Below are 23,142 nucleotides of genomic sequence, written 5' to 3' on the forward strand. Positions count from 1 at the left end.
CCGAACGTGCCAAGTAGACAGGGCGGGGGGGGGGAGGGAAGACGCATTCGGAGAACCGGCAACGTTTTCAGGCTTTCCGTAGGTCTGCAAAATGCAGAGCGGGCACCTGTGGTTGAGGCCTACCCAATGCGGTGCCCCGGCATGAACTCCACTGGCGTTGATGTCCCATCCACCACTCAAGAGCCCTGCTGCCCCAGCGGCTGAAACGGCAAACCTGCATTTTAACCTCACGGCACTCTTCCGCAAAACGGCCCCGCCAACGTCATACTCTCGGCTCTGGTCCCACCACAGACGAGGAGGCTGCTAAGGAGGAAAATGAGACGACGACCGTACGACACTGTAAAAAAGGATTCAGCGCACCCCTAGAGGCAGGCTCTTCAGTGGTGGGTGCGACATCACCAGTGGGGGGCATAGTGGGGCTTTGCCCTGCTCCAGGAGTGGCAATCCGTGCCTGCTCTGTACTTTGCAAATCTGCAGAGAGAAAGAAAAAACAGTTGCGAGTTAGTGGAACGTTGTCATTCTTTTCCCTCCTATATGGACCGGTCAGCCCCACAACCAGCACGGCCTCGTGGAAAGAGCAAGGCGCTGGGAGTCAGTCGGCCCGGGTTCTACCCCAGCTCTCTGCCACTCACCCGTGGTTAGACCTCGGGCAAGTCGCGTGAGTGACATCTTTGTGCCTCCGTTTCCTCATCTGTAAAATGGGCGTAAAACACAAGTTCTCCTTCCCTCTAAGTCCCGTGAGGGCAGGGACCGCCTGATCTGATTATGTCTACTCTGGCACTTAGCAGAGAGCTCGGCACATAGTGAGCAATTAACAGGTACCACAATTATTATTATGAACATAAAATGGGAACATTATCAAGCACGAAACCAATAATGAACTCAAAAATGGCTTTAAAGCAAGAAACACGGCCAAACTCAAGACTAACGCACAGCAGGCCAGCTTCTATCAAGGGAAAGCCACTCAAAATAATTTTTTAGTCGCCTCAGTATTTGCAGGGAAAGATTAGTCTCTATTGTTGTTATTCTTCTTGGGCAGCGGAAAGTCGAGGTATAAAAGTGGATCGCGTATCGTTGGGTTTGACTTCCGGGAGGGTGTGGTCTGTTTCTAATTGATCGGTTGGGGAAGGAACTTTCACTTACAGGGACACCTCTTCCACCAGGGGCCTGCCTCCCAAAATCTGCAAAGGCGGGAGTAAAATCTGGTCCTCGTGGCAGCATCCGGGGATCCAGAGTTCGCATCGGCAATTTGGGTTGGTTGATCTGTATGAGGGAGGAAAACGAAGACATTATTTTTTTTTACATCACCGAACATTCGGTGTTGTGCAGTTGCAAATATCCATAGGCTACTTTAGCTGAGATGGTGTAGGACTACCCCTCATTATCATCATCATCAATAACAATGGCATTTTCTGAGTGCTTACTGTGTGCAGAGCACTTTACAGAGCGCTTGGGAAAGTACAATATAACAGAGTTGGGAGACACGTTCCCTGCCCCCAGAGACCTTAATAATAATAATAATAATAATAATGATAATAATAACAATGCTGGTGTTTACTATGTGCTGAGCACTGTTCTAAGTGCTGGGATAGATAATCAGATTGTCCCATATGGGGCTTACAGTCTTAATCCCCATTTTACAGATGAGGTAACTGAGGCACAGAGAAGTGAAATGACTTGCCCAAAGTCACACAGCTGACAAGTGGCTGAGCCGGGATTAGAACCCATGACCTCTGACACCCGGGCCTGTGCTCCTTCCACTAAACCACTCTGAGTAAGCTCATGGGCAGGGAATGTGTCTACCAACCGTTATATTGTACTCTCCCAACTGCTCAGTACAGTGCTCTGCCCAGAGTAGGCTCTCAATAAATATTGATGCCTGTTTACTTGTATTTATGTCCGTCTCCCCACCTCTAAACTGTGAGCTCGTTGTGGCAGGGACGGTCTCTCTTTATTGCTTTATTGTACTTTCCAAGCGCTTAGTACAGTGCTCTGCACACAGTAAATACGATTGAATGAATGAATAAATACCACAGATTTACTGTCTGACTGATTGACAGAGGATCTCTAATGCGGCCATTTAGGTAAATACTGAATTCTGTTCTGGTTTTGGAGGCTCCGTGGCAGGTTTCGTCTAGTCCAGTCCAAGTCGGCACCAGCGACTGTGGTTCACTTTCCCAGCTGGGATTTGATCACCTGAGGCTTTTGCTTCCTTTTCCTCTGGGGCCTTTCTAGGCCCGGAACGCCCGCTGGCTGGGCTATCTCCTGGATTGCCTGGAACCCCCATCACAGCTCCTACTCACCCCCCGGAGGGGCCTCTGATCCGAGGGTCAAGAATGGGAAGATGACAATCCCCAGGCAGCTCTGCTCCCAGTCAGATTGTCACAAGGGAAAATGTGGATCGTATCCACACCTGCCTTACAATGGCAAGGCCAAGGAAGACTATTTTTCACAGAACTGATTAAAGGGGGGGATTAAATTCTGGCCATCTGGGCAACTTTGATGGCTTCGGCTGAGTGTCACGAAACATCCATCTATTAAGTCGTGAATGCCTTTGATGTTCAGAACGGAAAAAACCCGGATATCAGAAAAACTGAGAGAGCAGGGGCTCTGAGGAGGTGAAATAGTCCAGGAAAGGCCTCAGGCAGTTGGCGGAGTAAAAAAAGAAGGCGCATGGGGGCTAGATTTCATTCTACAAGATGGCTAAACTCTACACATTAAACATTTCCTGTTCTAAACAGAACTTTAATTCAGTTTAATAACCCGGGACTGGTTCATGTCTGATTCACATGGAATTCCTTGAGCACTTAATCCGGGCAGATCACATTTCACAGAAACCAACCTGAACTCTCCCACTACCCTCCTTATAGGACTGAATAGTAGTTGCTGACTGGGCTGTTTCCCTCTAGATATATTTACTGCATCATTCTCTGACAAATTACATCTCTCTCGAGGAGGTGCTGATAAGGAATCAGACATTCAGAACAATTAATCTGTGTGCCCTCTCTGGCCAAAACCCCTCAACTGATGCCCACCTGCTGCACCCATGGGATCCCATAGGGTGGTTTGGGCTTAGTAAATCTCAAAACATTTACTCACTGAATGAATAATGAATGAAAAATTTACTCACTGAAAAAAAAAAAGTATATACCTTCCTCACCAGAGCAGTGAGTGCAATTTTCAGGATCAGGTGAAGGGATGAAAAGCAGAGGGTGAAGACATGCCATTTTTTTTAAAAACAACAACAATATTTTATATGCCTGAACAAGTTCATCAAATACAAAATTAGCTCCATAGCTACTGAAATAGCTTCCGGTTAGGAACAATGCTTGGAAGAAATCCAAGAGTTTGGTTTTGCCTGGAAAACGTTTTTTTGCTTCGTTAATAAAATATCATTCTTCCCAGTCAGTTTTAATGTAACCACTGCTTCAGTTTTTTCACATCTGTTCTAAGTGGTATAAGAAAAAACAACCATGCTCTCCCTAAAGCTACAATCATCAACTGAGTTCTCTTCAGGGAAGCAACTCACCTTATCAAGAACCACATCACTGATGGGAGGCAATCCCTCTGGTTTCTGTATACAGACTGGCATGAATTGGAAATCCAGCAGGAATTCCCTGTCATATTGCTTCTTCCCTTCAGTATCAGGGGCAGGCTTACAGGGCTCTGAAACAAGAAATAGCAACACAGATTGGTAGAAAGTACTCTACAGGAGCAGCATGCAGAGCACGGGCCTGGAAGTCAGCAGGTCATGGGTTCTAATCCCAGCCCTGCCACTTGTCTGCTGTGTGACCTTGGACAAGTCACTTCACTTCTCTGGGCTTCAGTTACCTCATCTGTAAACTGGGGATTGAGACTGCGAGCTGCATGTGGGACAGGGACTGTGTCCAACCTGATTTACTTGTGTCTACCCCAGTGGTTAGTACAGTGCCTGGCACGTAATAAGCGTTTAACAAATCCAAGTGCTTAACACAGTGCTCTGCACATAGTAAGTGCTCAATAAATACTATGAATGAATGAAATACCACAATCATCATTATTATAATTACTCTGAAGCCCAGTCCCCGTAGCACTTATGTATGTACCTATAAATTCCGTATTATAAATTATTTATTTACATTAATGTCCATCTCCCTCTCTAGACCGTAAGCTCGTTATGTGCCATCTCTGTTGAACTGTACTCAACCAAGCGTTTATAACAGTGCACTGCACAAAGTTAGCACTGGAAAAATACCACTGATGGTAATGATGATGATAAAAACGCTCACCTAGATTTCGCTAAAGGAAAAGACACTTTTACTCCATTTGTTCAGCCTGAAACATTAGCAGGGAAAAACAAACAAGTGGATTTAGAAAGAAGAAGCATCAAAAGGAGTTTAACCCAAACACCAAGAATCAAAACTTCCCATCAGAGCTGAGGTGATGGTGCTTTACGAAGCAGTTCAGAAATGACATTAGAGAATAAAGGCAGCTTTTGGACAGGGACATGAGTTTTAAAACCTGCACCTTCTACCCTAATTTTTTTTTTTTGACAATAGTTCTTAGGAAATGATAGCTGCAGGTTGACAAGGAATTAACTCTCCAGCTTTTCAATCATTTTTCAGTGAAAAAGGAAGGGGGAAAAGGGAAAAAATGCCAAACATAATTTACCAAAAATTCCAAACAGGCACTGGCTTAATATTTGGATTTTCTCCAGTGCCTGCTGCTTTTCTAATGTTAGATAATAAAACAATCTCCCTGCTACCAGGTCATCAAGTGGGAAAGCACATATTATCTAAAGGCAAAATATTTCCATGCCTCTAAATGTTTTTCTCTGACGTTTACATGGAGTGTCCCTCCAGAATCCATACTTTGAATCAAAGGAGCCTGTGCTGCTGAACAAAACAAATTTATGAAGAGAGAAAAACCTTTGAAAGTATCAAACGTGAAAATCCCACAAACTGAAAGCACTTTTTTCAAGGAAGAGGGAAAAAGGGAAGTATTAAGAAGGGAACTTTTTCCACATAGTCAAACAAAAGTGAAATGGAACAGCATTATCGAAATTTTCTCAAATTCAAATTGATTGAGAGAGTTGAGAGGAATCACTCTGGAGGATGCACGGAGTGACTGGTTTGTGTTAGTCAGTGCATCTTTATTAAGTGCTCACAAAATAAAAATGGGAGCACAGGAATTCTATATACATAGCCTGTTCCTTGTACGCACAAAACTATAAATAGATTAATCAGGGCTACTTACTGAATGCTTAATAGAGTGGTACCAACCTAAGTGCTTGGGAGAATACAATGCAAGGGAGCTGCCCAGAAGGGTCTTGCAGTCTACAGGGGGTGACCCTTGTTGAAATATAGAGACAGCAAATAGCAGAGTATAAAGATCTTCCCATAAGAGCTGTGGGGCTGGGGTGAGTATCAATCAATTAATCAATCAATGGAATTTATTGAGTGTTTATTATGTACAGAGTACTAGAGTAAATAAACTCTTGGGAGAGTACAATGCAACACCAGGGAAGCAGCGTGACTCAGTGGAAAGAGCCCGGGCTTGGGAGTCCGAGGTCATGGGTTCGAATCCCAGCTCTGCCACTTGTCAGCTGTGTGACTGTGGGCAAGTCACTTCACTTCTCTGTGCCTCCGTTACCTCACCTGTAAAATGGGGATGAAGACTGTGAGCCTCACGTGGGACAACCTGATTACCCTGTATCTACCCAAGCGCTTAGAACAGTGCTCTGCACATAGTAAGCACTTAACAAATACCATTATTATTAACACCATTAGCAAGCACCTTCCCTGCCCTCAGAGATGATAGTCTAGAGGATCAAAGAGCTTAAGGGATACAGAGATGTATAGGTGACATAGAGAGGAGGTCACTTAGGGGAAAAAGGAGATGTGATTTTAGGAGTGTGCTGAAGGTGGGGAGAGTGATGGACTTTCGATCAATCAGTAATATTTATGATAATAATAATAATGATGGCATTTGTTAAGTGCTTACTATGTGCCAGGCACTGTACTATGCGCTGGGGTAGATACAGGCAAATTGGGTTGGACGTAGCCCGTCCCGAGTGGGGCTCACAGCCTCAATCCCCATTTTACAGATGAGGGAACTGAGGCCCAGAGAAGTGAAGCGACTTGCCCAAGGTCACACGGCAAACAAGTGGCGGAGCCAGTATTAGAACCCACGACCTTCTGACTCCCAGGCTCCTGCTCTATCCACTACACCATGCTACTTCTTCTTGAGCGCTTACTGTGTCCAGAGCACTGTACTAAGAGCTTGGGAGAGTACAATATAACAGAGCTGGAAGACACGTTCTCTGTGTGCAATGAGCTTACAGTTTAGAGGGGGATACAAACTAATGTAAATAAATAAATTATGGATATGGATATAAGTGCTGAAGGCTGGAGGAGGGGTGAATAAAGGGTGCAAATCCAAGTTTAAGGGTGATTCAGAAGGGAGTGGGAGAAGAGGATATGAAGGTTTATTCAGGGAGGGATATGAAACAAGGTGCCCAAGAGTATACGGCACTAGCCCGGGAGTTGAAAGGACCTGGCTTCTAATCTCGGGTCTGCCTCTTGTCTGCTCTGTTCTGTGCAAGTCACGTAACTTTTCTGTTCCTCAGTTTCCTCATTTGTAAAATGGCGATTAAGACAGTAAGCCCCACCTGGGACTCAGACTGTATCCAACCTGATTTAACTTGTATCCACCCCAGCACTTAGTGCAGTTCCTGGTACTTAATAGATACCATAAAAATAGATCCTGGTAAGCAATAGATACCATAAAAAAAGAGAAAAATAAGGGGGGTGAGGGGAAAGGGGAGGAGTTCCAGGTCAGAGGGAAGTCGTTGGGAAGGGGTGGTCAACATTAGACTGCAGATCATTTTGCTAGTCAAGTGGGTTCTTTGGGTCGCTTTATTTGGCCTCAAACATTACCAGGGAAAGAAACGCTTTAAGTGGATGTAAGAAGTAGAAGCAATGAAAAGCGTCTGCCCCATCATCAAGAATCACATCTACAGAAGTACTAATAATAGAAATAATCATGGTATTTATTAAGTGCTTACCATCTGCCCGGCACTTTACTAAGGGCTGGGGTAGATACAAGCTGATCGGGTTGGACACCGCCTGCCCCTGTCTCATGTGGGGTTCCCAGTCTCGAGCCCCATTTTCCAGATGAGGTAACTGAGGCCCAGAGAAGTTAAAGTGACTTGCCCAAGGTCACACAGCAGACAAGTGGTGGAGCCAGGATCCCATGATCTTGACTCCCAGGCCCGTGCTCTATCCACTACCCCATGCTGCTTCAATAGGTATCAACTATTTATCATTTACCACAAGCATCCTTTACCAGTTGCTATGTGAAAGGCCTGAAAGAAATCACACACACACACACAAATCTCTAAAAATGACCAAGCAGTATGGTCTAGTGAATAATGCACAGGCCTGGGAGTCAGGAGATGCAGGTTCTAATCTCAGCCCTGCCACTGTCAGCTGTCAGAAAACCTCTCTGGGCTGGCATATGGCCCACCGGGCATTGTTATCTAAGTTAATGGCAGGTTATAGATTCTTAGATAATAATAATAACGAGTGGTATTTGCTCAGCGCTTACTTTGTGCCAACCACTGTACTACATTCTGGGGTAAACAAAAGATGATCAGGCCCCACGTGAGTTTCATTCATTCATTCAATCGTATTTATTGAGCGCTATGTGCAGAGCACTGTATTAAGCGCTTGGAATGTACAATTAGGCAACAGATAGAGAAATCCCTGTCCAATGACAGGCTCACAGTCTAAACGGGGGAGAGAGACAACAAAACTAATCAGATCGAAACAAGTAGTCTAAGGAGCATGGAGAAGAGGTAGTGAATCTCCATTTTGTAGATAAGGGAACTGAGAGCCAGAGACTTTAAGTGATTTGCACAAGGTCGCACTGTACACAAGTGGCGGGGCCGGAATTAGAACTCAGGTCTTCTGACGCCCAGGTTCTTTCCACTAGGCCATGCTGCTTCCTGATGGGTCAGGGGACATTGCCTGAACTCAAGCTAATATGTACTTAAATGCCTCCTTCAAGTTTTGACCTCTTCTCTCCCTAAATAGGAATAGCCAATGCAAGGGGTAAAATTTGAAATTCGCATTGTAAGCTCCTTGGAGCGTCTCACATGCTTCTGCTGTCTTCATCCACTCGCTTGGCATAGTACACTGAACCCAGTAGGCATTCAAGAAATACTAATACTACTGGAGCAGGCTGGCATAGTAGGTAGAGCACGGGCCCGGGAGTCAGAAGGTCAGGGGTTCTAATCCCGACTTTGCCCCTTGACTGTTCTAATCCCGGTTTTGCCCTTTGTCTGCTGCGTGACCTTGGGCAAATCACTTCACATGGCCTCAGTTCCCTCATCTGCCAAATGGGGATTAAGACTGAGAGCCCTAAGCAGGACAGGGACTGTGTCCAACCCGATTTGCTCTGTATCCACCCCAGTGCTTAGTATAGTGCCTGGTATATAGTAAGCGAGTATCAAATACCATGATTATTATTATACTCCTATCATTTTCTCCCATCTTTGCAATTGTCTGGAGGGCCTGGAACTCCCTCCCATTAAGATCTGATAGTCCGCAACTCTTTCCACCTTCCAAACACCCCTAAAATCATGTCCGCTAAGACAGCTTTCCTGACTAGGTCCTCATTTCCTCATCCACCCTTCTTTTACGTTGAGTATGTTTTGGCTTTGTTCCCCTTAAATCCCACAGCACTTTTGTAAAAAAATCCTTACTCTTTTATTTCCCCTATAAAAATAAGGATGGTATTTGTGAAGCTCCTTCTATGTGCCAAGCACTGCACTAAGCAGTGGGATAGATCATCATCAATGGAATTTATTCAGTGCTTGCTGTGTGCAGAGCAAGCAGTGTGGCTCAGTGGAAAGAGCATGGGCTTCGGAGTCAGAGGACGTGGGTTCGACTCCCAGCTCTGCCACTTGTCAGCTGTGTGACTGTGGGCAAGTCACTTCACTTCTCTGTGCCTCAGTTACCTCATCTGTAAAATGAGGATGAACTGTGAGCCTCACGTGGGACAACCTGATTACCCTGCATCTATCCCAGTGCTTAGAACAGTGCTCTGCACATAGTAAGCGCTTAACAAATACCAACATTATTAAACTAAGCGCTTGGGGAGATTCAAGATAATCAGGCCAGACACAGTCTCGGTACCAACTGGAGCTCAAAGTCTTTATAGGAAGGAGTAGGACTGAATACGGGTTTTGTGGAGGCACCATGAAGTGAAGTGACTTACCCAAAGTCACCTAGCAGGCAAGTGGCAGGGTCAGGACTAGAACCCAGGCCCTGTGACTCCGATGGCCTGGGCTCTTTCCACTAAGTCTCACTGGTCCTCTGGCATGCAGAGTGGCAAACATTTTTGGACACGCCTGCAGTTTGGCTCAGTGACCATTTTGGATCATTGATTCATTCATTCAATCGTATTTATTGAACGCTTACTGTGCGCGGCCTAGCTTCTCCTTATTATGGAGTGAATAGAATATGTGAGCTTTTCTCAACCGCGCTTAAGCCGCATCCTTGGGGAAGAAATTTCAGGAGGATATAATGAGGATAATTTTATTTTCCTCACATTTCTGCGTCTAGACCTGTGGTCTGCAAAAAAATGCTTTGCTATGAATCTCAAGATTACTGGGTGGCTTGCTGCCACCATCTGAGAAAAATGGGAAACAAAGGAAAAATAGAAATCAAAATTCCAAGTGACCATAAAAGTCATCAACCCACTTTGCATCTTCATTTGCAAATGCACACACACTGTACATATTATATCAATCAACCACTCCGTCATATTTATTGAGTGCTTACTGTGTGCATAGCCCTGTAGTTAGCACTTGGGAGAGTACGATAAAACAGATTGGAAGACACGCTCTCTGCCCTCAGTGACCTTACAATCTACTGTCTGCTTAGTGGCCTTAGGCCTTCACTTCTCTGGGCCTCAGTTATCTCATCTGTAAAATGGGGACTGAACGGTGAGCCCACGTAGGAAAAGAACAGTGTCCAATCCAACTTGCTTGTATCCACCCCAACGCTTAGTACGGTGCGTAGCAAACAGTAAGGGCTTAACAGATACCATAATAATTATTACTTGTATAGGACTTGTTTAGGGATAGAGGGGGGAGGTAGTCCACCATCAACAGGATAGGAATTGAGCTGCTTTTCCATAGCGGTGATGGTTTGCAAAGCCATCCACACTCTTGCCTGGTCCCGCTAATCTCGTCAGAGGCTTTGAGCTGATGGGGTCTACAGTGCAGTCCGGGGTCTGGGGGACGACAACGCTGTGCCATCTAGATTGGAAGCTCACTGTTGGCAGGGAAAGTGTCTGTAATATTGTTATACTGCACGTTCCCAAGCACAGTACTCTGCAACACAGTAAGTGCTCAATAAATACGACCGATTGATTGACTGGCTTACAATCAGCGTCACGATGCAAGGCCCGCTGTCTTACGATTTTAGTTTCTAGACGGCAGGGCTCATACCCTAATAACTGTAGTATTGGTTAAGCTCTTTCTATGTGCCAAGCACTGTGCTAAATGCCGGGAGAGATACAAGAAAAGCTGGTAGGACTCAGTCCCTGCCCCACCGGGGCTCGCAGTCTAATTTGGAGGGAGAACAGGTACTGAGTCCCCATGTTAAGGGTGGGGAAACTGAAGCATGGAGAGATGAAGTGTTTTGCCCAAGAACCCACAGCCTGCAGATGGCAGAGTTGGGATGAGAACCCAGGTCCTCGGACTCCCAGGCCTGTTCTCTATCTGCTAGGCTATACGGCTTCCTTTACGCCCGGTACCCAGTACAGGGACGAGCAAAATCCCATCCAGGGCCAATCAATTCGATCCAGCCCACTAGTACGGCCGATAGAAGTAAAAATGCTTACATCACCATGGCACATAAGGATATTCGGGTCATCCATAAACAGTGTTTTGGACAGGATGCTTTAGGGGAATCGTGGAATGTTCTTGTGACAACGTGAATCTACCTCAAAAGGACATGAGGAAGAAACTATTGAGCACATGTGCTCGCAGTACCGACACAGCCTGAGTTTCATTACATGAGTTTTTCTTAATGAGGGGCTTGTCAAGAATGGAACGCCTTAAGATAACAACGGTGGTATTTTGCTTGGCACTTATTATTTCAAAAGCACTGTACTAAGCACCGGGGTAGTCGAGATCATCCCCTGCATTCTAGACGCGCTGACTACACAATATCAGATTTTATTAGTATGCCTGTAAGTACATTTGTGAGCAAAATACGTGAGGAGCGCTTCATACATTAAATACTCAAATAACTGCCAGACATGCAAGAACTAACTTGTATAGCCCTCACACTTGAGCCAACCCTCTTCTATCCCCAAATGAGTCAGAGATTCCAGTAGCTAGACATCAATTTTTTTCTCTCTCTGAATATCTTACAAATCCAGGTGAAAAAAGGGGCCTTGAAAGAAGTATTAATAATGCCTTTTTCCCTTGGAAAGTTCTTCCTATCCATGTGAAGATAAGAAGACACTGTGGACGCTGCTTTTTTTTAAAGGTCGTGGGTTGGTAAGAAATTAAAGGTCTTTCAACTATCTACTGGATCATTAGGACAATTGTCAGCCTATCAATCAATCAATCAGTCATGTTTACTGAGTGCTCGCTATCTGCAGAGTGGCAACGTGGCCTAGTGGTTAGAGCACAGGGCTGGGAGTCAGAAGGACCTGGGCTCTAATCCCGGCTCTGCCACTTGTCTGCTGTGTGACCTTGGCCATGTCAATTCACTTCTCTGTGCCTCAGTTACCTCATCTGTAAAATTGGGATTAAGACTATGATCACCACGTGGGACGGGGACTGTGTCCAACCAGATAAACCTGTATCTAACCCAGCAGTTAACAGAGTGCTTGGCTCCCAGTAAAGTGCTTAGCAAGTACCATTAAAAAAAGAGCACTGTACTAGGCGCTTGGATGAGTGCAACGCAACTCTTGGTGCTCAACTGACTTGCCCCCTGAGGAGGCCGCGTTTCTCTAGGAATGTAAGGAAAGGAAGAGCGAGGCCAGGGCTTACCTGGTTTCAACGGGCAGGCCACCGCGTCGACGGAACTAGCAGTGGAGCCGGCGTTAGCATCAGCTGCTTCGCCCTCAGAAACACTCTCAGCACCATTGCGAACAGGCTCGGCTTCTTGCTCCCCATTTTCTTCCACCGCTTTTGGTTTTTTAAGGTCAGAGGGGTCTCTCTCTGCAGGGAATACGTGGCTCATTTTATCTTGTTCTGATTCTGGTACTTTGTCACCTGAAAGCTCTTCTTCTTTAGACTGAAGCGTAAATGAGACAGAGGTTACAGTTTAAAGAATAAGCAACGATATGAGCAGTAGCATACAATGTGCGTGTGTGTGTATGTAAACTCCTTGCCAAATTCCAAGGGGAGTTGTCAGCCAAATATGAGCCATCTTTGAGTTTGCCAATGTTGGCGTTTCCTTAAGGAAGGGAGTACATGCCATGAACTCCCTTCAGCAGCTGCTTCTCCCTTAGAGAAGCAGCGTGGCTCAGTGGAAAGAGCACGGGCTTTGGAGTCAGAGGTCATGAGTTCGAATCCCGGCTCTGCCACTCGTCAGCTGTGTGACTGTGGGCAAGTCACCTAACTTCTCTGTGCCTCAGTTACCTCATCTGGAAAATGGGGATTAAGACTGTGAGCCCCACGTGGGACAACCTGATTCTCCTGTGTCTACCCCAGTGCTTAGAACAGTGCTCTGCACATAGTAAGCGCTTAACAAATACCAACATTAACTCCCTTATATGCTCAACGGCGGCTGAGATTGAGAAGACCTGCCCAGTTGAAAGGGGCTCTTCTCGCTCAGCTAGAGCCCCCGTTCTCTCCAGAAAAGAGGGGCTGCAGGCAAGCAAGTCAACTCCTGGGCAGCCACTTAAGCCCCCAGGAGGACTGGAAATGATACCAAGGAACATTCCCCCTGCCTACCATCACACTCACACACACACACACACACACACACACACACACACACCCACTCTCTCTTCAGCAACCCTGGCTTCTGAAGGCACAGGGTAAGGAGGATGGAATGAGGTTAAGAGAAACCCCTTCCTTAGTGCCCACCAGGGTCAGAAACAGGACCAACGCATCTGCTATTTCCCTTGTTGGTTTAGGTCTCTGGGAAGGAAGTAAAAAATAAAAAAAAAAATGGTGGTATTTGTTAAGCGCTTACTATGTGCGCAGCACTGTTCTAAGCGCTGGGGGATACAAGGTGATCAGGTTGTCCCCCATGGGGCTCAGAGTTTAAACTCCCATTTTACAGATGAGGTAACTGAGGCACAGAGAAGTTAACTGACTTGCCCAAAGTCACACAGCTGGCAAGCGGCGGAGCCGGGATTAGACCCCACGACCTCTGGCTCCCAAGCCCAGGCACTTTCCACTGAACCATGCTGCTTCCCAATAATTATATTTGTTAAGTACTTACTGTGTGCCAAGCACTGTTCTAAGCACTGGGGTAGATACAGGATAATCAGGTTGTCCCTCGTGGGGTTCACACTTTTAATCCCCATTTTACAAATGAGGTATCGGAAGTCCAGAGAGGTGAAGTGACTTGCGCAAGGTCACACAGCAGAGAAGTGGCGGAGCTGGGATCAGAACGGGAAGCAGCGTGGCTCAGTGGAAAGAGCCTGGGCTTGGGAGTCAGAGGTCATGGGTTCGACTCCCGGCTCTGCCACTTGTCAGCTGTGTGACTGTGGGCAAGTCACTTCACTTCTCTGTGCCTCAGTTACCTCATCTATAAAATGGGGATTGACTGTGAGCCTCACGTGGGACAACCTGATTACCCTGTACTTCCCCCAGCGCTTAGAACAGTGCTCTGCACATAGTAAGCGCTTAACAAATACCAAAAACAAAACCAAACCCAAAAAAACACCCAAAACCCATCTCTGATTCCCAAGCCTGTGCTCTTTCCACTAAGCCACGCTGCTTCTCAAATAGGCTAAAAGCGGCCTTGATCCCTGTCCAGAGAAGAGGGCTGCAGAGGATGCAGGGGACCTGTAAGTTCCACTTCCAGTTTTGAGTAATTATGAGTATTTGTTAAGCTTTTGTTATGGTCAAGCACTGCTCTAAGTGTTGGGGTAGATACAAGTTCATCAGGTGGGACACAGTCCCTGAATGGAGCTCACAGAGGGAGAACAGATATTGAATCCCCATTTCGAGAGTACGGAATTGAGGCACGGAGAAATTAACTGACTTAAACCAGGTCACTCATCAGGCAAGTGGCAGAACCAGAATTAGAACCTCCTGCTTTCACATTTATTTTCTTACCACTCCAGGCTTTCTAGCCAGAGTCAGCTTGATTATTGCCGATAATCGCTGACTCCCTGGCCTAAGCTATTTCGTTAGACCACGCCAAAACAGGATCGCTGCAACTAAAAGGGGAGGATGTGGAACAAGCCAGAGGAGAGGACAGTCGGGAAGCTTAGGGGAGAGAGAGAAGAAAGAATGAAGGAAAAAAAATAATAAAGGAGTATAGAATGTCAGGAAGGAAACAAAGGAAGAGCACCAAGAAATGCTAAAATATTACGAATGCTTCCCGGGAAGTAGCGGGGAGTCGGAACGACCGTAGACGTTTATGCCATTTTCTTCTAAAACTGCATAATGAACACACAGTTACATGACTTAAAAATAAGGCCTGTATATTTTAAAGTAGCATGCAGTGGCCTTTATTGTGGCCTTGCAGGAGCATTCTTGGAAAAGACTAAAAGCCACATTCTCTAAAACCGCTTCTTCTGAATCACTGAATCAATGGAACGTTACAGTCTTACGATCTCAGATATAATAATAATAATGATTGTTTGTTAAATGCCTATTATATGCCAATCACAGTATCAAGCGCTGGGGGCGATCCCATTTAAGTAGTCGGATACATCTTTGTCTCACATAGGGCACAGAGTCATAGGAGGAAAGAGAATAGGTATTTAATCCTCATTGTACAGGCAAGGAAACTGAGGCAGAGAGAAGTGACTTGCCCAAAGTCACACAGCAGGCAAATAAGTGATGGAGCTGAGATAAGAATCCAGACTCACGTTCTTTCCCCAAAGGCATGCTGCTTCTTTTCACAATTAAATTTGATTTTTAATAAAATACTGAACTCCATTATTTGGAAATGACTATGAGAGAAGAGATACTGGTGGCATTCTAATGCCTTCTCTCCCCCAGTCTCTGTCTTCTGCTCCACTTTCTGAAACCTCATTCAATAGTATTTATTGAGCGCTTACTATGTGCAGAGCACTGTACTAAGCGCTTGGGATGAACAAGTCGGCAACAGATAGAGACAGTCCCTGCCGTTTGACGGGCTTACGGTCTTATCGGGGGAGACGGACAGACGAGAACAATGGCACTAAACAGCGTCGAGGGGAAGAACATCTCGTAAAAACCGATGGCAACTAAATAGAATCAAGGCGATGTACAATTCATTAACAAAATAAATAGGGTAACGAAAATATATACAGTCGAGCGGACGAGTACAGTGCTATGGGGATGGGAAGGGAGAGGTGGAGGAGCAGAGGGAAAAGGGGAAAATGAGGCTTTAGCTGCGGAGAGGTAAAGGGGGGATGGCAGAGGGAGTAGAGGGGGAAGAGGAGCTCAGTCTGGGAACGCCTCTTGGAGGAGGTGAGTTTTAAGTAGGGTTTTGAAGAGGGAAAGAGAATCAGTTTGGCGGAGGTGAGGAGGGAGGGCGTTCCGGGACCGCGGGAGGACGTGACCCGGGGGTCGACGGCGAGATGGGCGAGACCGAGGGACGGTGAGGAGGTGGGCGGCGGAGGAGCGGAGCGTGCGGGGTGGGCGGTAGAAAGAGAGAAGGGAGGAGAGGTAGGAAGGGGCAAGGTGATGGAGAGCCTCGAAGCCTAGAGTGAGGAGTTTTTGTTTGGAGCGGAGGTCGATAGGCAACCACTGGAGTTGTTTAAGAAGGGGAGTGACATTCCCGGATCATTTCTGCGGGAAGATGAGCCGGGCAGCGGAGTGAAGAATAGACCGGAGCGGGGCGAGAGAGGAGGAAGGGAGGTCAGAGAGAAGGCTGACACAGTAGTCTAGCGGGATATAACGAGAGCCCGTAATAGTAAGGTAGCCGTTTGGGTGGAGAGGAAAGGGCGGATCTTGGCGATATTGTAGAGGTGAAACCGGCAGGTCTTGGTAACGGATAGGATGTGTGGGGTGAACGAGAGGGACGAGTCCAGGATGACACCGAGATCGCGGGCCCGAGAGACGGGAAGGATGGTCGTGCCATCCACGGTGATAGAGAAGTCTGGGAGAGGACCGGGTTTGGGAGGGAAGATGAGGAGCTCAGTCTGGCTCATGTTGAGTTTTAGGTGGAAACCTCCTGAACCACACTCTAGTCTTCTCTCCCCAGACTCTCTTAAACTCACCATTTCCTCAGTCAACACCAATTAGGATGCTACTAGTGAGCTGCTTTGAACGACGAGCTACCTGGGACACGCTAAATCACCTCTCCCAGGGCTCCAGGCAGGGAAAGATGAGGGACTCCCAATTCCATTCCCTGGTTTCTAGGAAGCAGAGGAATTGCCTTACCGGCAGGAGCCAACAGTTCATTTTGCTAATTCCTCGATGATCTTCCTCCTGCTTTCACATTTATTTTCTTACCACTCTAGGCTTTCGAGCCAGAGTCAGCTTGACTATTGCCGATAATCTCACATTAAAGATCTAAAGTAGCTTGCTGAAGACACAGCACGTTATTTTCTTCTTCTATGCTTTTTCTCCCAATTTACCTCTGGCAATATTTCATTTAAATTTAGCTTGTCAAGCTTTATTTTATAGAGGCAAATGATGTTGCCATTCAGGAAGATTGGGGCTTGGTGAACTTCTGTCTTCTAAAACGGTTCTATTTGGAGTTTTACTATTCATATAAGTATCGAATGGAGAACACGGAATGATGTCTGTGGTCTGGCTCTACCACGGAGGTGGAGACTGTATCCTTCAACTATGAGACACTTGTGCATCCTCTCAGGAAAAACCTTCCTGGGACAATCCTGATTATCTGGCAACTGAGAAGCGGCATGGCCTAGTGGAAAGAGCAGGGGCCTGGGAATCAGAGGACCTAGGTTCTAAACCTGGCTCTGCCACCTGTACGCTATGTGACTCTGGGCAAGTCACTTCACTTCTCCGTGTCTCTGTTTCCTCATCTGTAAAAAGGGGATTAAATCCTACTTCCTCTCACCTACAGTGTGAGCCTCATGTAAGACAGGGATTGTGTCCAACCTCTTAACCTTTTATCTACCCAGTGCTTAGAGATGTGCTTGGCACATAGTAAGCACTTAATATAATGATAACTCAAGACATACACCCTAATTCACTTGGGACTCAGTACCTCATTGCCATTGACAATATGGGCTCCTGAGATTTATTATGTATGACTAATGAAGCCTAAATGTACTAAGGGCTAGAAAGGTTGCTAAGCTTCATATGCTGAACCCGAGTGAGTAATAGCTACAGTTAAAATTATCAAAACAAGTTTTAACTGCCCATCTACTAAAGCTCAATAACTTTACTCTAGAACCCTGGAGGGAATCTAGGGAGGGGGAAGGGGAAAGATGTTTTCCACCCACTGGAGGGGCAGAATACCTGCAGCAAACAGACCTTTCAGGAAAAATATCTGCAAATTTGATTATCTGCAGCCCTTAATTTTAGAATTGAGTAAGGCCAGAACCTTATTTTGACTTCACTCAGCATGTTCCACTCGGGGGCAGTATGAATTCTAGGATATCAGGCCAATAATTATTATTATCAAGTGCTATCGACTCATTTCTGATTCACAGCATCTCCATAGATATATTTTCTCCAGTTCGTCCTGTCTTCTGCCATAATCTGCAATCTTGCTAACGGTTCTTCCTTTATCGCTGTTATGGTTTCTGTCTTTCTAGCTGCTTGTCTGCCTCTTCAACGTTTTCCCTGGACTTTTCCTAGCATTAGTATCTTGTCCAGAGAATCAGTCCTCCTGATTATGTTTCCAAAATATGCTAGTCTAAATCGAATCATCTGACCTTCCAAAAGACCACTTTGGCTTAATTTGCTCCAAAACTCATCTGTTTTTGGGGCAGTACATGGCATTCGCAAAAGCCTTCTCCAACACTACATTCTCAAAAAATCAATGTTCTTTCTATCCTGTTTTTTCACTGTCCAGCTTTTGGATCCATACATTGTCACTGGAGACAGCAAAGAGTTGACAATTTGTATTTTTATGGCAATTGTTACATCAGCACATTTCATGACTTTCTCCAGGCTCTTCATAACAAATCTTAACATTAATCTTCAGCGTAATTCTTGAAAACTAGTTCCTATACTACTGATTATTGATCCCAGGAGAGAAAAATTGTTAACTATTTCATCTTCACTCCATCCACTATAAATGCGTTAAAACTTCCAGTTGTCATGATCTTTGTCTTCTTGACATTCAAATGTAGGCCCATCTTTTTGCTCTGCTCCTTAACTTTTAATAACAAGCCCTTTGAATCTTCTTCACTTTCTGCTGGTAGGGTAGTACCATCAGCATAACGAAGGTTGTCTATATTCCTTCCTCCAAACTTTGCTCCCCATTGGTCTTCTTCCAATCTGGCTTTTCTCATTATGTATTTGGCATGAAGAAAGGAACAGATGAGGTGATCAGATACATTCTTGTCTTACACCCTTACTAATGGGAAACCAATCAGTTTCTCCATATTCTGTTCCTATTCTAGCCTCCTGTTTGGCATACAGGTTCCGTATTAATGCAATTAAATGGCCTGGCATGCCCATTTTCCTTAATATGCTCCAGAGTTCCTCTTGGTCCACACAGTCAAAGGCCTTACTATAATCAATAAAGCACAAGCTCACTTCCTTCAGATATTCTCTTGTCCTTTCAATAATCCAACGGACATCAGCAATATCTTGCGTCCATCCTTTCCGGAATTCTGCTTGAACATCGGGCAATTCACATTCCATATAGGTCTCCATTTGATGCTGTATAATCTTTAGCAAGACCTTGCTGGCATGTGAGATCAAGGAAATTGTACGATAATTGTCGCCTTTACTTGTATCTCCTTTCTTCAGTACAGGAACATAGAATGATCTCTTCCAATCAGATAGCCATTGAGTGGTTAGCCATATCTGCTGATGTAATTTGGAAAGGACTTTAACCGATTCCTCTCCAGCTGCCTGAAAAACCTCAAAAGGAAGCCTATCAAAGCCAGGTGCCTTATTTTTGGCAAGACAGTGTAAAGCTGATCTAACTTCACTTTCCATGATGAGTGGTTGTAATTCAAAAAGAACTTCTTCAAATACTTCTATCTTTCTGGTATAGTTCCTGTGTGTATTTCTTCCACCTCTGTTTGATTCCACTGGCATCAATGATGGCCAGTCTCTCTTTGCTTTTGACAAAGCCAATCCGAGGATGAAATGTTCACCTAATTTATGATGAAGTGTAGAGAGAGACTGATAAAAGCTGCAAGCAAGATATGTTGATTATCACTGGGTACTGGAATGCAAAAGCTGGTAATGGAATGGAAATGAAGGTTGCTAGAAAATATGGCCTTGGAAAACAGAATCAAGCTGGAGATCGACTTATTGACTTCCGTGAAATCGAATTACTTATTTATTGCCAGCACCTTCTTTAACCTACCTAAATGACGACTGTACACATGGAATTCACCAGGTGGATTATATAGAAATCAAAAAGACTATTTTATTTGTAGAAAGAGATGGATGAGGTCTATTTTGGCAGCAAAAACATGGCCTGGAGTTGATTGTGGAGCAGATCATGAGCTGTTAATGTGTAAACTCTGGCTAAAACTTAGAAAGATCAATCATGCCTTACAGCTGCCCAAATATGACCTGACGAATATTCCCCCTGCAAGTAAGGATCATGTAAAAAATGGATTTGAGGCTCTTAATCTCACAGATAAGGAACCAGAGAAAATGTGAATGGAGATTAAAAACGTCATCAAGGAAGAAAGCAACACAGCATTTTAAAAGGTCAGGAAGCAGAAGAAGCCAAAATGGATGTCAAACATAACTCTGAAAGTACCAGAAAAAGGGAGAAAGCAAAAATCAGAGGACAAAAGAACCTGGTTAAAGAATTGAGTTGAGAATTCCAGCGCTCTGCAAGGAAGGACAAACAGGAATATTATTACAGCATATGTAAAGAAATGGGAGTAAGGAACAACTGTGGGCGGACAAGATCACTATTCCAGAAGATTAAGGAAATGAAGGAAATGTTGCAGGCCAAAGAGGAGAAACAAAATAAATATGTTGAGCTGTAAAATGTACTTGATCCCTTCATTTTCTGTTTCCCCTGCTAAAATGGGATTCTTAAGTGATGATTATTATTTGTAAAGCACTTACTACACATCAAGCCCTGTTCTAAGCGCTGGGACAGATCTAAGTCAGTCAGGTCGGATGGGTTCATTGGGCTTGTGAATCCACTTTTCAACACAATCACCATGACTTGAGAAGCAGCGTGGCCTAGTGGAAAGTGGCTCTGCCACTTGTTCTCCTGTGTGACCTTGGGCAAGTCACTTCCTGACTCGGGCAAGTCAAGTCCTGAAAAATGGGGAGTAAATCCTACTCCCTCCTACTTAGACTGTGAGCCCCGTGCATGACAGGGATTGGGTTCAACCTCATTATCTTGTATCTAACCCAGAGCTTAGAGTACAGTGCTCGGCACACAGTAAAGGCTTAACAAATACCAAAGCAGGGAAAACAAACTAAGTTTTCTTGGCTCTGAATCGGACTTTGTGATGAGTCACAGGAGCTTTATTTTTGCTTGGGAAGGTTACATTCTACTCTACCTCAATATTAATTACCCCACAGACTTTGTTTCCTATACAGCCAACAATTCTCTGGAAAGGTTTCTTGGAGACAGAGTATTCACTATCACCTTTATGATGAGATGACCAACAAGGACTCTAAGAAGGGGGAAAATGCAAAGAAAGTGAGGGGAAAAGAGACAGAAACAAGAGAGGGGGAAAAAAGATAGGAAGAGGAGGAGAGAAGGAGAGAGAGAAAAAGGGACAAAAATTGATCCACTGAGAATCGACTGGAACCAATCAGTTCAATGGAATACCTAGTTATGGAACTTTGCTATGGAACGACAGCAGCTACCAGTATGAATATACAGACTTATCAACCTTTGCTACCAAACGGAAGATGATAATGCCCAGGCCTATTCATTATTATTTAACATTTTACTCTGCAGAATCAGGCTGGGGTTGAGCTAACAATCTACTTCTACCAATCAATCAATGATATTGACTGCTTATTGTGAGCAAAGCACCATGCGAAGTCCTTGGGCAAGTACAGAGTTGGTAGCCATGATCCCCGTCCTCAAGGAACTTACAATCTACACGAGGTTTGAAGTAGCAGATGAGAAAACAATCCCAGGAAGAATAGGAGAAAAGATATTCAGAGCAAAGCGGGTACAGAAATCCACGAATACTACTTTGAAGTGCTGCTTGTGGCAAAAGCAGGCAATTTTATGAACCGCGCAGCTAAAGGGCTGGAATATGTTTTCTCACTGCCTTCTCTTGCAGTCACGCTAGTTTGCGGTAACATAAACATTCCTTAGCACAATAATCTTAGGAACTAAAAGGAACCATTTCCTCAAAACTTGTTAGGCCATCTGAAATCCATAACCTCCATATTCTGAGATGGCAGAACAAAGCGTGAACATTTTTCAGCTAAAATATTTATCCAAAATGCCTCCAACATACATTTATCTTGAGAGATTAACATCCATGTTATCTGTTAATGCTGTGAATTTAAACAGTCTCTGGACAGTTCCATACATAACTCCACATAAATGTTTAAAAAATGATTTCACACAGCATTCTACTGAAAGGACAGATACAAAAAGATCTTTATCAGGGTTATGCTATTCTAAACTAACCAGGCGAGATTCAAAGGGCGAATAGGAGTAAGAGGGTTGAGGGGGGGTGGGGAAGGATGACAGACGAATGAACATAAAGACATACGCATTAGTCATTTAAACTATGAGGCCTCAACAGGTCATCTTCTGGAAAAAAGAACTTGGAACCTCTGAATAAAGGCACTGACGGGACCATTCCAAATGATGTGAAAAACTGTGGCTGACACAAAGGAGACAATAAAGGGAAGAGGGAGGAAGATAAGCTGGAGGGGGGCGGGGATAAAGGATCCCAGCGAAAGAAATTAATTTGGAGGTATGAATGGGAGAGGCATATGAATAGTAGCGGAGGCATTTAAAATGCGGCCAAGTTGAGGCAGAGAGGCAAAGTGGATAAACACGCCAAATGCAGTTGTATCTGAAAGAACTCCATCTATAAAGCCATTAAAACCCTACCGAGAACGTGTGAGATTCCCCTGCCTCTGGAACGTGCTGCAGGCATTTAATCCTTTGCAGGAGCAACATTTTCTTGCTCAGCTGAAACACTTCTGCAGCAACGATTCAAACCTGTCCAACTTCCTGCCGGTTGTTACCTCCTTTGTACCCACAATGGGAATCACGGCACGCAACATTTTTATGGTTGCTAGGGGATTAACTGTGACATCAACAGCACGTAAGGCCCGTGACAGAAAAATTAGTTGTACTGTCGCCTAGTGGGATTCGGGTAAGATCGCAAACTAGCTCCGGAAACAATGTGAAGGCCACTAATGGAAAGGCCCAGTAAAGAGAAGCAGCAATGGACTTTTTTTTAATCTTTCCAAAACCATTTATTTCTGATTTCCATAAGAAACGATTATTTTAGCAAACCAAGATGCACCACAAACAAGATGCGCCACAGGGGACTCCAAAAATCAGAGTCTTCTGACATGTCTACAGACTCATAATGGTAGCTGCTGTCATTCCACAGAAAAGTTCCATAACTAGATAATCTCTTGAACTGATTCTCGGTGGATTGATTTTTAGCCCCTTTTCTCCCCAACTTTCTTTCTCGCCTCCTCTCCGTATCCTGTTTCCCTCTCTCCTGTATCTGTCTCTTTTCCCCTCGCTCTCTTGCTCTTCAGTTTTTAGCTTCAGAACATGGCAAAGCATTACCTCTCGTTAAAAAATACTTGCCTTGTGACTGGCCCCACTGCTAACTCCTTAAAACTGAGTTATGAATCTGACATCTAACATCCTAATTTTTATTCAACTAGGA

The 23,142-nt window shown here is 44.8% G+C and overlaps 1 protein-coding gene across 12 annotated transcripts in view; it reads right to left on the reverse strand.

Moving 5' to 3' along the window:
• Positions 1-23,142, reverse strand: part of EIF4G3 (eukaryotic translation initiation factor 4 gamma 3) — a 254,350-nt gene that overhangs the window by 60,480 nt on the left and 170,728 nt on the right. For 9 of the 12 annotated variants that reach the window (XM_039912109.1, XM_029066446.2, XM_039912107.1 and 6 more), the window contains 4 exons: positions 12,056-12,302; positions 3,530-3,666; positions 1,144-1,263; positions 361-471 (listed from right to left, as the gene is read on the reverse strand). In XM_039912109.1, the coding sequence (XP_039768043.1) occupies positions 361-471; positions 1,144-1,263; positions 3,530-3,666; positions 12,056-12,302 (615 nt within the window). The remainder of the gene's footprint in view (positions 1-360; positions 472-1,143; positions 1,264-3,529; positions 3,667-12,055; positions 12,303-23,142) is intronic. The other 3 variants (XM_039912110.1, XM_039912112.1, XM_039912111.1) reach the window with 1 other exon arrangement.

Source organism: Ornithorhynchus anatinus, chromosome 5 (genome assembly GCF_004115215.2).
Source record: "Ornithorhynchus anatinus isolate Pmale09 chromosome 5, mOrnAna1.pri.v4, whole genome shotgun sequence".
Lineage (NCBI taxonomy): Eukaryota > Metazoa > Chordata > Mammalia > Monotremata > Ornithorhynchidae > Ornithorhynchus > Ornithorhynchus anatinus.